Consider the following 13,942-nt stretch of genomic DNA (forward strand, 5'->3'; position numbering starts at 1 on the left):
ATATTACTCTTGGGCTTGTCTTTCAACCTGTGCCTGCTAAAAATCCTTTTGAGAGAACTTCCTCTCATCTTCATCAGAGTGGATTCTGCAGTTTAAAAAGAAAGCATAGTAGGCATATGTGTGAAATAACATAAGGTAAGGATTCACAGAAGAGGTATTTTATGTTATGAAGAAATGGATGTTCTACAGCATGAAGAGAATACCTGTACCACAAAGGAGCCGGAGAATCGGGAATGATCCAGAGTGAAGAAAATATGCTGAAAGATAAAAGCAAAACAAACCACCTGGTGTTTACAGAAAGATGAAAGTCTGTTCTCTGGATGCTCATTTTAAAGAACTATCTGGTAAAGAAATGAGACTTTGTGTGCCAAAAAGCAATGTTTTCCAAAGGAGTCCTAGACCTGGAAGTTACGCTGGGGCACGTTGGCAGGCCTGAATTGAAGATGGATCTTAGCAAAGTCTGGGGAATGAGCCAGGAATTAAGAGAATGGAGTACTGGTCAGTCAGATAAAGTCTGATCTATCCAACAGTATTGTGAGAGTGAGTTCTGGTACCATTTTGCAAAGTGGCAATGGCTCCAGTTAATTCAGTGTATCAGAAACCTTCCCTGATATCTCCTCGTGACAGTTTTGGCTTCAGAATGGTTTGGCAGACTTTCATGCTTCATGCTGTACCCACTTCAGAGTTATTAGCTGGGGGTGACTATTTCAAATTAATGTGCTCTTACCCATATTCTCCATTCAGCAAATGCTGCCACAGCTTCCTTCTCCATAGTTCCATTTCCATAAACTGCTCTCGTTTGGGAAGGAGTGACGTTCATGTGGAAACAGTACTTCTGTCCCATCAAAGTAACTAAGAAATGTTTTTCTTATTATCTCACATTGCAGGTAGTGTAAGGGATTAAATATAAAGAAAGAAGCAAGAAGAAGCCAGTTTAAATGATACATGCTCAGACAATTTGTTTGAACTCAAAAACTTATTGTCAGAAGTAGAACAGAGTATGAGCAGCATCTTGCTGTTACTCCACTAAAGAGCCATCATTTGTCTGTCTTGTAGTTTTTCTACATTCACGTTATTTTCTCATGTTCCTGTTCTTAGATCTTCATTGAACAGTATCCATATTCTATGTTATTTAAAGGCATTATGCTCAGATGATTTTATGGGACTGAAAAGTTGCAACACTAAAAGTAAAATTCCTGGGCATTATTTGTTTTATATATTGTTGAAAAATACTATTCTAAATCATACACATGCTTCAAAGGATTTTAAAAAATAATGAATTCAATGAAATCCTAGAGAAATTAATTCGATCCACTGGACTAAGGCAGTGAAAGTTGCCCCCTTTAGATCTTGATATCCAGTTTCAGTTAGCTGGATTTGCAAGCTCAGTAGTACCAAGGACTGTTACAGTCTCCAAACAAGAATGTAAGTTTTTCATTAATACAAAATTGTGCTTACAGATAACAAAGTATGTGTTTGAAAAAAAGACTTGAACGTAATATATAAATGTCAGTCAAGAATGTGAGTCACCTGAGAGTAGTTCTGCAGTTGATGTGATGCCTCAGAAACCAAGGGGATGACAGTTTATTCTGTTACACTAGAAAATAGGGATACTTGTGAAGAACAATAAATTATTCTGTCATTCCCCTTGTAAATACAGAATAAAGATTTTTTTTTCTTCTCTTATTTTGTGGCTAACGAGTGTATAATAAAATGAAAGCTCTCTCCTTGTCCACTTATATTGGCTCCTGTGCATATGACAAAGTATATATACCTTGGTGTGTACACTGATGCATTAAGTCTGCAGATACAATCTGCAATAACAGGCTTCTGTCTGTTACCTTTATGGGAGTCTTGCATCAAAGAAACCTTCTAAGTAATCATGTGCCTGAAAAACATATGTTAAGTTCAGCAAAAGCCTGTATTTTCTAATATTTCTTTCTTATTCTTCTTTAAAAAAAACCCTAGATATAATTTTCACCCCTGTCAGTTCCTGTCACTTCCCTTCACCTGTCATTTCAAACAAAATTTTAAGTACAGAGGGACAAATATTGTTTTGATTATGGTTTATTTATTAACATCCTAAATTGTACAGGTTGTGCCAGAGAAGGCACAGAAATTCATTGAGCTTGAAAAGCTTACAGCCAAATTGTTAGGAGTGGAAAAAGAAGAGTTTCACTGATACATCGAGATAGAGATTTATAACAGTGGGACAGGCACTGTCTGCTTGCATATCCCATCTCTAGGTTTTGGGCTTTGGGATGGATTTAGTTTAAAATAATAAAATTTTCATTTTCACAGTGATAGAAATTTTTCTCTAGATTAATTTATCCTAAGATGTGTACATTTGATGCAGCTGTTTACACAGCTGTACTGGTGGTTTTCGGTGCACTTTGTTGCTGTGAAGGTGTGAATCCAAGTGTTCCCTCACTTTAGTATGGAAATGCTATATTAGAGTGAGGTTTTCTTGACTGCACCAAACAACCCAGCACCAGAAGGGCTGATGATCACAAGATACCAAAAGCCCAGGCTGAAGAAATAATGGCAATGACACTTAGGATCTACTGAGTTTTGTACTTCGATTTTCTAGACTGATCATTATCTGGTCCTAATGTTTGTGGGTTTTTTGAAATAAAATATTCAATAAAATATGAAATAAAATAATGTTACTGTTCTGCCTTAGAGGGCTATCATGAGAATTGGACTGCAAGGATTCAGTTGAGGGTTGGACTACATGATCTCCAGAGTTCCCTTCCAACCCTGACTGTTCTGTCATTCCTTCAGTCATAATGTCTGCATCAATATCTAAGACAGATACTTGTGAGAGGCCCTTTTTGTGCTTGATTGGAGTAGATAGATCAGCTGTGTAACAATCTTCTCTTCCCCTAATTCAGACAGAAAATACTGAAAGTCAAGCTGAGGAGCAAGAGAGGTTCCAAACTCTCTCTGGGGTTCCGGTTGTGAATCCACGTGACAATGTAGGACAGTGCTTGACTGCAGCAAATCATATTCAGTGTCCCATCCTGCTAGGAAACTTGTCTTCATCTACGCTTTTGGAAGGAGGGTATTTCTGACAACTGGGGCTTTCAGAGACTTTTGCCAGCCAGACCAGAACTGGTGGGCATGCAGAGGTGCTCTCACATGACAAACCTAGTGCTGCCCAAAACAGACAATAGTTTTGGCAATGCAGAGCTTGATGTGTTCTGGTGGGAGTTCCACAACTTACTGCTTAGTTGACTTGTCTGACTTGATAAACGTTTTTTTGTGCTGCGTATTGAGTGGAGAAGTCAGAAGTAGCCATTATATTTGTTTTCTTTGCAGGTGAATTTTATACTTTTCATTAGTATTATAAGAATCTTACTGCAGAAGTTAAGATCTCCAGATGTTGGAGGAAATGACCAATCACAGTACAAGTGAGTCATATTTTTAGATATCATAAACAGAACCCAAATGATCTCTATGAGGTTTCATCTGCTGAAATATTCTAACAATTGCTGTGATACCATAATTACATTTAATTCAGAACTACTTTTAGATATGGTTTAAGAAAGGTTATCACTATTTTGAAATATAGAATATAATTTTTGTTGAACAATAAATTCAATAAAAAATAGTCACTTTCATAAAGACCAACAAGCTTGATTTTGAGTTTAATCCATGAATGAATAGGCTGATATAAAATATATGGAGAGTATTATCTTTCTTTTCATGTATAAATATTTCATTTTGACATAACAAAAGTTCCAAGTTTGAAACATTTTGCTTGAACCTCCTTAAATTTTTTTTTAAAATTTTTCATTTCTAAAATACTTTTTTGTAATATTTACATATATTTTAAGAGCTGAAAAGAAGTTACATTGTTCCCAGGAAGTTAGAAGCTAAGTATGAGGTTTGATTTAAAATACCAGCTTTATTTTCTATAGGAAAACAGTTGTGTCTGATTTAGATCAACTTCCTTTGTGTTTAGACTTTCTTCTTTTGTGTTTTGGTTTGGACATCAAATGCTAATGTCCCGTCTTTCCGCAGCTTTAGAATCAGGGAATGTTGGCAGCAATTCAAATACATTGCTAAAATTGATTTTGTTTTTTATTATATTGCTGTATCAGTTATTGTTGTTTATTATAATATCTGCTGGACTCTATAATCCACAATCAAGGGTCTGTGGTAGTAGGTCTTATTTTAAAGCCCAGATATAGACATTGAGTTTGAGACTTCAGGGTGTCAATATGATACTTCAGTGACAAAACCCAACACGAACACTGAAAATTCAAAACCATGAAAGTGGCCTTTGAAAACGTGTTCCTGGATAACACCTTTTCTTGATTTAAAAAATACAGAATTCCTGTCCTAAAAGCTGATAAAACATAGTGTGCTGAAGTAAAGAATAACTTTAAAGCTAAGAGAAGTAGAACCTTATGTCTTTTGTAAAGAATGTGGCACATTTTATGCAAAAAATGAATACCTGATGGGCCACAGAAAAATCAATGTGACTAGACTGACTTTCAGTTCCATAATTTTCCACAGTTTTCTACAATATTTTATAATATGAAATGTTCTCACTAATAACAACCTTGTCCTTTATTATTCAGTCCTGTGAATTCTTTGCTGTTAGCATTTGATTGCCTGTTTCTAAAATGCAGAGAAGAATAAGGCTATTTTTTCTGTCCCTTTCCTTCACTAAAATGTAAGTGCAGTATAGAGAAAGAAACATCAGTTAGACAAAAATCATTACAACAACAATGGAGTGAAATATGAATCTACAATGTATACCACTCATTCAAGTCACCATTTTTCTTCCCTTCTTCTGAACCTGCTTGTACATGGTTCCATCCTTTTTGTTGCTCACTTTACTTTTGCAGTGGATAAGGTTAAATTCAAATAAAATCGGTTTTCCATTTAACTTGGGAAACCAGGAAATTTGCTGCCAGTGTCATTTCCCCCAGCTGTAAATTAATTTCTTCTGCTGAGGAAATCCTATTTGTCCCACTTACTGGTAGCATCTTTAGATGTGAGGGTTTTACTATTCTTGAGAAACTTTGCTGTCAGAACTGATTATTTACACATAAACAGATGCAGCCTCAGATGCAGCCTCTGGGACATTATGAACAAAGGAAGGCTATGAAGACTGACACAGAAAAAATAAAACTACTTGAAATACCTTGAATTTTCTGTTAAAATACGTGAATTCACAACAGCAGCCTTTCAATGTTGAATCAAGTTATATTAATCAAGACATTGATGAATTATAGAACTCAACATCGTAACTCCCTGAATTTTATCTGATATCAGACATCCATAATCGTGCATGACTGGCCCTGTATAATATATAAAACTGATATTATTAGAGTGAAGTAAGTGACAGACAAGATATAATTAGCAATTCATCATTTCAGTAGTTTCACAGGCAGTTTGTCAGAGCTGCCCCACTTAGTAATTTAAAGTTCTCCTTCCTTAACTTCCATAGTGTCTTCTGCTAAAATCTGTTATGTGATTGACAACATTGAAAATTAGTTAATGGTGTATGCTGAAAACCAGCAGTAAATCTATGAAATTTTAGTACTTGGGGATAAATCTGAAGTTGCTCATGAAAATCTCACAGCTGAGATTATTCTGGATTACATCTCCTAGGTATTATTTGCATGCTGTGTATGTGCAATGTACAAACTTACCATGAAGCTGCACATTTTAAAAAAAAATTAACAGCAATTAACTTCAAAAGAGAGATATTACCTTCCATACATGAGGATCTGTCAGTATGACTTTTCAGGAAGGCATCATTCCTTTCAAATCTGAACTTTTCACGCCAAGTAAAAAATATCTCAAGAGGTTTGATATCAACAAGTAACACTTTGTTGAACGTGGTCCTGTGGAATAATGCAGTAAATCCTGCACTCAAAACCCATGCCACGGAACCAGGCTGGGAGGTGGCTGTTAGTCAACCACAGCAGAGAACGGGTCTGGAAAAGGGACTTATGGTTTAGAGAGGCCCTGCAGCCTTTCAGCAGCTTTTGGAAGAGTGCAAGGTCAGCAAGATCAAGTATATTATGGAATTTGGCATGTCAATTTGGGAGGTGACTGTGGGACTAATCTCATAGCAGGTCTGAAAACAATTTGTAATAAATTACTCTTACTATTTATAAATCTGAAGTTTTACGAGATGTATGTAAACTTATCCCAGTAAAACTAGAGCTTACCATTAAATTTCAGCTTTTTCTCTTTTATTTGCCCAGGAGACTTGCAAAATCCACATTGTTGCTTATTCCATTATTTGGAGTTCACTACACAGTGTTTGCTCTATTTCCTGACCGCAGTTCCAATAATTATAAAATAATCTTTGAGTTGTGTTTGGGATCTTTTCAGGTAAATTTTACAGTTTTTGTTCAAAAGAAGTTTTATCGCCCTAGGTTTGTGCTGCCTACTAACTAAGAAATATTTTCTCTTTCCAGGGGTTGATTGTTGCAGTCCTGTATTGTTTTTTGAACAGTGAAGTAAGTCTCACCTTTCCTACTGAGAATGTTAAATATTGTTTTCAGTTAATGTATAAATGCCCCTATGATTCCATTCTGATACATGGAGCTGTTTTAGAAGTTTGCATTCCTATTTATGGAATCTATATGTGACAGTTTCTATGCAACAGGAGAAATCAGTGTATTTGGGTGAAGAGTTTTAAGAGCTATTTAAAATCTAATTCCTTGCAAACTGAGGTCTTGGTGTTGTCTGTTATTTAACATGATCTAATCTGGCTCTGTTAGAAGCAGTGTGGACTGTGCAAGTGAAGTGCAACAAGTGTAGAAATTTACTCAAGACTTGAAACACCATTTAGTAAGTATTTAGGGGTAATCTCCTGACAGTATCTAACCCCCAAAACAGCAGCAGATTTTTTCAGAAGTGCTAAGCATGTGGCAGCTTTCCTAATCTCAACTGAGAAAGATGAAAGGATTTCCTTTTGATGTCAGCCACCATGCAGTACCTGACAGGAGGAATCTGTCTGAAGAAGACACCTGCCTGCACAGGGAATTGTCATTCAGGTCTCCTGAGTGCTATTCTAATCTTTCATATTCATGAGATGCCTGATTTTTGGGCTAATCATTTGATTCTATGCTTTAAGTACATGTGATTAATAGCTAGATACCAAAAGCTAATGTTGCAGCACAAGTGATACAAAACTGATTTTGAAAGTGGCCTTGGGGCATCTCCTCACAGTGTAGACACAGCCTTTGCATCAGTTCTGTAATCTTTGTAAAAAGTGGTTTTATACTCCAGAGGGAAGGGATGCCATCCAGAGGGACCATGACAGGCATGTGGAATGGGCCCATGGGAACCTCATGAAGTTCAACGGGGATAAGTGCAAGGCCCTGCACCTGGGTCAGTGCAATGCTGACTGGGGGATGAAGGGATTGAGAGCAGTCTGGGCTTGGGGATACTGGGGGGTGAAAACTGGGACATGAGCTGGCAATGTGCATTTGCAGCCCAGAAACCCAATTATATTCTGCATCAAAAGAGGCATGGCCAGCAGGTTGGGAGAGGTGATTTTCATCAGTACAAAGAAGACATGGACCTGCTTGAGTGAGTCCAGAGGAGGGCCTGAAAACTCTTCAGTAGGCTGGAATACCTCTCCTATGAAGGCAGGCTGAGGGAGCAGGGATTGTTCAGCCTGGAGAAGAGAAGACTCTGGGGAGACTTTATAGGAGCCTTCCAGCCTTATAATAACCTACAGGGGGTAACAATTTTAAACTGAAATGTAGTGGACTTAGACTGCATGTAAGGAAGAAATCTTTTCCCTGAGGGTGGTGGAGACACTGTAACAGGGATGCCCCATCACTAGAAGTGTTCAAGGCCAGTTTGGATGGGACTTGGAGCAATCTGGTCTGGTGAAAGGTTCCCCTGCCCATGGCAGGGGTTTGGAACAAGATGAACTTTAAGGTCCCTTCCAACCCAAACCATTCAATGATTCTACTCCTAGAGGTCCCCATTCAACTGCCAATACATGGGTTCCTCACATGAAGAACATTTTCAGCTCACAGTGTGCATTTTCTTTTTAACACAGGTGCAGGGGGAGCTGAAAAGAAAATGGCGTAGTTTGTGTTGGAAGCAGACAGCAGGAAGGGATTACAGGCTCCACTCTTCGATTTCTCGAAATGGATCAGAAAGTGTTTCTCAGCTCCACCGGAATTCAAGGGCTCACTCGTTTATGCAGACAGAGACCACCATGATATAAATGAGCTAGGTCCCTCAAAACGTGAAAAACTGTGGAATATATCATTCATTATGCAGCTTGATGTGATATTTTATAATATGTACAGTTTAGTGCTTTGCTTTTCTACATGTTGGTATTCGGGAAATTGGTTTGTGCCAACCGTTTCTCTGTTAATAACAGAGAAACCTGCCCCATGGATGCTTTCTGTTTTGTTTAAATGGTGTTCATATTAATTCTGGTGTTCTCTTGCAGTTTGCTAGCCATAAGAATTCAGCAGCTCATTTTCCATAATGATCCCTTTACCCTCCAGTGTGGCTCCAAGATTGATGCATGGTATCCTGCTCAATGCAACTGCTTTGGCACATGTTGTAAGGGTTAAGATGGGAAGCAAGAAAATTTCTTATATTTTGTTTATACTTAAGGAAACATTTATTTCCTTAAGGATAAGGAAATTCTTTTCTGAGTATGGAAAATACAATAAAAGTAAAGAAATCTAAGACTATAATTAACCACAGTGGGAGTTCAGGGTGCTAATCCAGGAAATCATGAACATTATTTATACAGAGAGTAAAAGGTAGTACTTCTTGGCTAATTGTATAAATTTCAAAGATTACTTTCTACAGAAATTGATTCTAATCCTGTTGTTACTTTCAAAAGTGCCTAGTTTTAAGTTTAGGTGCAGAAAGTAGGGCTACATTTACAGTCCAACAGAAAAGACTGCTATAAAAGTTTTGATTAAAACTTCAGCATTTTCCAATAGTGATGTTCCAATCACCAGTTGTCCTCTTCTATTTAAAATGAGAGGTTTTTGTCAATCTTTCATTAAGCAATTTTCTTCAGAGGTGTTTTATTGCTCAAGCAGCCTCACATAGGAATAACAGCCTTGGATTAATTAACCATTTCAATTAACCATTAAAAATACCATTTTTATATAGTATTTTCATTAAAATATGTCTCTAGAACTACATACTTGGCAGCTAAAACAAGGAATATTGCAATGAAGTTACAACTCCCATTTAAAGAATAAAGTAAATTCTTTTAGTTTTATTTAATTCTGTATCTATCTGAGATGATTTAAAATTTAGTCCTAACAGTGATTCTAGAAAAAAAAAATTGGGCAGAATCCCTAAAAATTACCATAAAAGGCATAAAGAAGGAATTCTTAACAATGCCAAGACTCTCATGCAACCACATTTCTTTAAAAAAGAGATAGAACTCATAGAGTTTTACAAAAATACACAGAACATTTGCACTCTTTAAAAGAAATAATCCAAATGATGTTTACTTCCCTTGTTACTTTTAACCATGTCCACTATTCATAACATGTGGGAATAACACATATTGGTATTAGTGCCTCCATAAAGGCAAATGTCCTTTTATTTCAGACAACAGATTGTATAGAACTGGCAGAATTTAAGGTCTTGTCAGATAAAGGCAAGAACAGCATCAAGGGTATGTCTTGGCAGGCATACACGTACATTTTTGAAAATATTACCAGTATTGGGAATATTGTCAGCAGCTGTTAAAGTGTCCCCACAAATCTGATTTAATCTAGCTATTTATCCAGTCAAACACAATTTATTTTCACGGGATTACCCCAGAGAGATACAAAGTTTTGTCAGACCAAAGATAGAAAAGGCCTCATGGTTCTCATGGGTTCTGAAGAACAGGTAGTGTGGTAAATGTTCCATGACACCAGTCTTTACCCAGTAGGTATCATTTGGGTTAAACAATAACCACTTCATGAATTGCTACTTTGCCAAACTTGACTTTAAAGAAGCTACTGATCACCTCCAGTCACTCAGAGTGTTTTCTGCTGTCAATTGGTGAAATAGCTATGAGATTCTAGATGGAAATGGTCTGTACAAAGGCAGTCCCATGGGGGTCTAAAGGTACACCCCTACATATATATTTAAACTAAATATATTCCCAAAGGCTTTAGATTCAGAAACCATTGTTAAAATTTAGTAATTTTCCTGGATCTCTCAACAACCTTATAACAAATTCTTATTTGCAAATATATTAAGAACCATTGGAGCTTTAGGAGTTGCTTCCATACCTAAATTAAACATCTGTCCACTTTAGGCTTCTTTGTCTGAAGTGGCATTGTGACTACTCAGTTCCCTGAGGTGTGATGTGCAGGATGTTCTTTTTTTCCCCAGATTTCAAGGGTAGAAAGGCACATGTGACAAGCATTAAAGCATGCTCACCTTTTTGCTCAAATGAGGTTATATGAATGAATTGACACACAGACAGTGTGATGGTGCAGAAACAGGGGTTTCAAGCAATCATTTCCATCAGTCTGTTCTGCATGATGCATCACCAATTATACGTGTTTATAATACATTGTATCCTAGAGAAACCCATCTTTGTTCTAATTAGATGAGCATGGAGAAAATCTGCATTTTAATTATTTCTGGATTATAAAACAGAAGAGTCTTAATAAGAAAACACATTTTAAGTTGCAACAAAACAGCATTGTGTCCTTTAGCAGTTTGCAGATGCATTTGGACTTGATTCCACTTTTCATGTAGGATGTAGTACCATATGAGACAAGTTGCACCAGTGGGAGAACAGAGATGGTATCACTAAGTTTGTAAAGGACTATGTGGATGTGCAAAGAATGTCACACAGGGGAAAGAGGTGCTGCCTACATTTTTCTTTCACATAGGGGAAAAGTATAGAACTTTGTAAAACCTCATCCCTCTATTGATAATCTCAATACAGAAAGGATGCTTTCTGAGAGACAGTTTAACTTCATAGTGCTTTGTGGAAGCATTATCATGGCAGTAAAGGTCTAGAGGGCACTGTGCTTGCTTGCTTTTACTCCCCAGAAATTTCTGATTTCCAAACAATTTTATGCAAACTTACAACATCAACCCTCTCATCACCTGTTTGACTTCCAGCTGCCTTTTCTTGTACAGATACACATCCTATTGAAATGTATGTAAAAGGTGCAGAACAGTTTGAGAAATCTGGAACTTGATTTTACTTGTATTTTACGTCTTTACAACACCCAGAACAAGATAGCTTCTCACGGCTTTGTCTTTCACTGCATTTTGCACAGGAGTATGGAATTAAACATTTTTGCTATGGTGACTCTTAAGAGTCAAAAGAACAATGCAAGGAAGCATCATTTGGCCTTCTGTCATCCTCAAATCTAGATCTTGCTCATTCCCAGCAGCATGAGGGGAGGAAGTAGAGGCTGCAAACAAGCATAACCTTTTCTGCACATCCTTGTCACGTAGTTTTCCTTCTTTTCTTTATTCCTTTATTGCCTTTCTCCCTTTGGTTGCATCAGGGTCCAAGCTGAGTTGTAAAGTCTTCAGAGCAGGGAATCTGGTTTTTTTTATCCCCATTGAAAAGCCAGTAGCACACCTTGTAGTTACTGAACAAGAATGACAATACAGTTCACTCTCTGGTACTGTGGTTAATTGTACTTTACCTTCTTTGGAGGCACCACTCATTACGACTGATTTCTGTCAGCATTAACTGCTACTGGTGCCTGAGAAGCACAGCAACAGTTTGCTTTCTAGTTACTACCCATGATTAAATCTAAATATATAGCACACATTGAGTTAAATTTTCCTCTGCTGAGTATATTTCAGCCAGGTACTCCATAAATGTGGGGGAAATTCATCTGCCATGGTTTCGTTATCTAAAAGCTGGATATCTATCTCTGAGTTAAAGATTCCTTTTAAGTGCCTTCCATAGTCATCTTAGGGAAATAGGCACTAGTTGAAGATTATTCATTCCATGTTCAACTGGGCATTTAAGGTGGGTAAGCTGGATCACCTTTTTTTCTGTATTCACTGTAAAATGAGCCCAGGGCATCTGGCTAGTAATTAAATTAATCACTCTACATATACAGTGAGGCAAGATGAATCTCTCCAGAAGAGATCATTCAGTTATCTGGGTAATAGTGCCCTCCTCTGAGAAATGTGCAGTGTAATTCAAAATTTCAGGGAATGGAAGATCCCACCAGCAGTGCTGATTTTCATGAAATTTTAAGAATTTGACATGTATTTAAGGAAGTGCTCTGTGCTGGAGTGCATGAGAGCCCAACAGACTGCCCCTGAAGGGCATGGTGATGGGTGCTGGGGGCAGCCAGCTGAAGAACTACCCAGTTTAAGCATATATTGGGACTGTACTGTAGCAACAATAGCTAAATGCTGGCAAATACCATTACAAAAAGCTTTCTATGGAGGCAGCCTACCCCATTCAGAAGCATCTGCTTCATGTCTTGATTCAGCCCAGACAGCTTTCCTTTGCCTTTAACCTGATGAAAGGGAAAACAACAGACACAGACCCTCAGCAAACCAGAGACTGTCTGGGACAGATTTATGAAATAAGGCATTGGCAGGTGCACGTGTCACACACTCTATGGGTAATGACTGAGATGAATCATCTGCATCATTTGCCTCCTATTTTTGTAAGTTCTAAAAAACATCTTCTGTTGACTGTGAATTTACCCAGTTCAGCTAAGCAATCAGACGCAAAGTCCAAATTCACTATACACAGATTTTTTTCAGACATCCCTAATGAAAAAGCAAGGACTAAATATGTCTGATAAAAAGGAAGAACCAGCAAGTAACCTACAGAGAAATCTGCTATGTGTAAAAGGGTTATTGTCCAAGCAGTTACTGTCCATGCATAGTGAGACAGGAAATACTTTTACTAAAAAAAGTACCTTCATGTTGCCGTGAGTGCCTATATAAGCCATGGACTCTCAGTGCTACCCTGACATGACCAAATAGCAGAAGTTAGTGTGCAGTGCTATTCTACTGATGAAAAAAACAAAGGTGTTCTAACATGTGTGTTGTAAGAGCACATCAGGATAACATTTAAAAGAAGCATTCTGTAATATGGTTTAAGCACTCTGTGTTGAATCTGGTTCTGCCCAGTGATAACGTTATGTAGTTCAATCTAAGTCAGTAACATTTCCATTGTCAGCTAGAACAGTGACTGAAATGTCCCAACCCCCTCTATTTCCCAAAGCACTGTAATAAGTTTATGATAATCAACAGGTTTTTTTATCATGGTACATTAGTATGAGTATTACTTTGGAATTCTCTTTTGTCATCTTTGTTGATACTTTTTATCTGTCAAGTATGGTAAAGATTATGTAAATGAATGTGATTATTTTTTACAAAATGTACAGACTATGATGTTGTATAGATTAATGTGTGTAAATAGATTTCATACTGTAATTCACTATACTTTTCTTCTGGTTTTGCTTTTTTTTTCTTTTCTGGTTTTGGTTTTTAATGTCACATACCTAACAGCCTTCTCTGAAATGTTATATATAAAGCTGTGAACAAATAAGTGTTTACATCTTTATGCTATTAGAGATAATAGTAGCTAATAACACCATAATGGACTGAAGAGGAATCAGAGAATAAAAATTTTAAAAGTTTTGCACAAAAATTCTGTTATTTATGTTTAAAAAAATATTCTGTATAAAGATGCAGTTTTCTTATTGATTCAGTGGGTCAGGGCCATGCTGAAAAATGTGGGTAAGTTAATATTTCACTTTTTAATTCAGCAGCTCTAAGAAAAAGAAAGGGACTGTTAAAGAAAAACAGTCCCTCCAAGAGATACTCTGCATATCTTCCAGCAACCTATATGTGCTTACAGGGGCATGAGAATGGCACACACACAGAGCAGACCCAGGTGTTGTGTATGTCAACACCTCTGTGGTCAGCAGCTATTTTTTACTTGCTGTGACTGGCTTAAAACTTGATT

General features: G+C 37.1%; 1 protein-coding gene across 1 annotated transcript in view; it reads left to right on the forward strand.

Moving 5' to 3' along the window:
* Positions 1-13,612, forward strand: part of VIPR2 (vasoactive intestinal peptide receptor 2) — a 54,051-nt gene extending 40,439 nt beyond the window's left edge. Inside the window, exons 10-13 of the mRNA XM_051812871.1 lie at positions 3,322-3,413; positions 6,231-6,360; positions 6,447-6,488; positions 8,048-13,612. Of these exons, the coding sequence (XP_051668831.1) occupies positions 3,322-3,413; positions 6,231-6,360; positions 6,447-6,488; positions 8,048-8,218 (435 nt within the window). The 3' untranslated portion in view covers positions 8,219-13,612. The remainder of the gene's footprint in view (positions 1-3,321; positions 3,414-6,230; positions 6,361-6,446; positions 6,489-8,047) is intronic.
* Positions 13,613-13,942: the final 330 nt, after the last annotated feature.

The sequence above is a fragment of the Manacus candei genome, unplaced genomic scaffold (assembly GCF_025592945.1).
Source record: "Manacus candei isolate 608988 ecotype Guabito, Panama unplaced genomic scaffold, ASM2559294v1 h1tg000089l, whole genome shotgun sequence".
Taxonomy (NCBI): Eukaryota; Metazoa; Chordata; class Aves; order Passeriformes; family Pipridae; genus Manacus; species Manacus candei.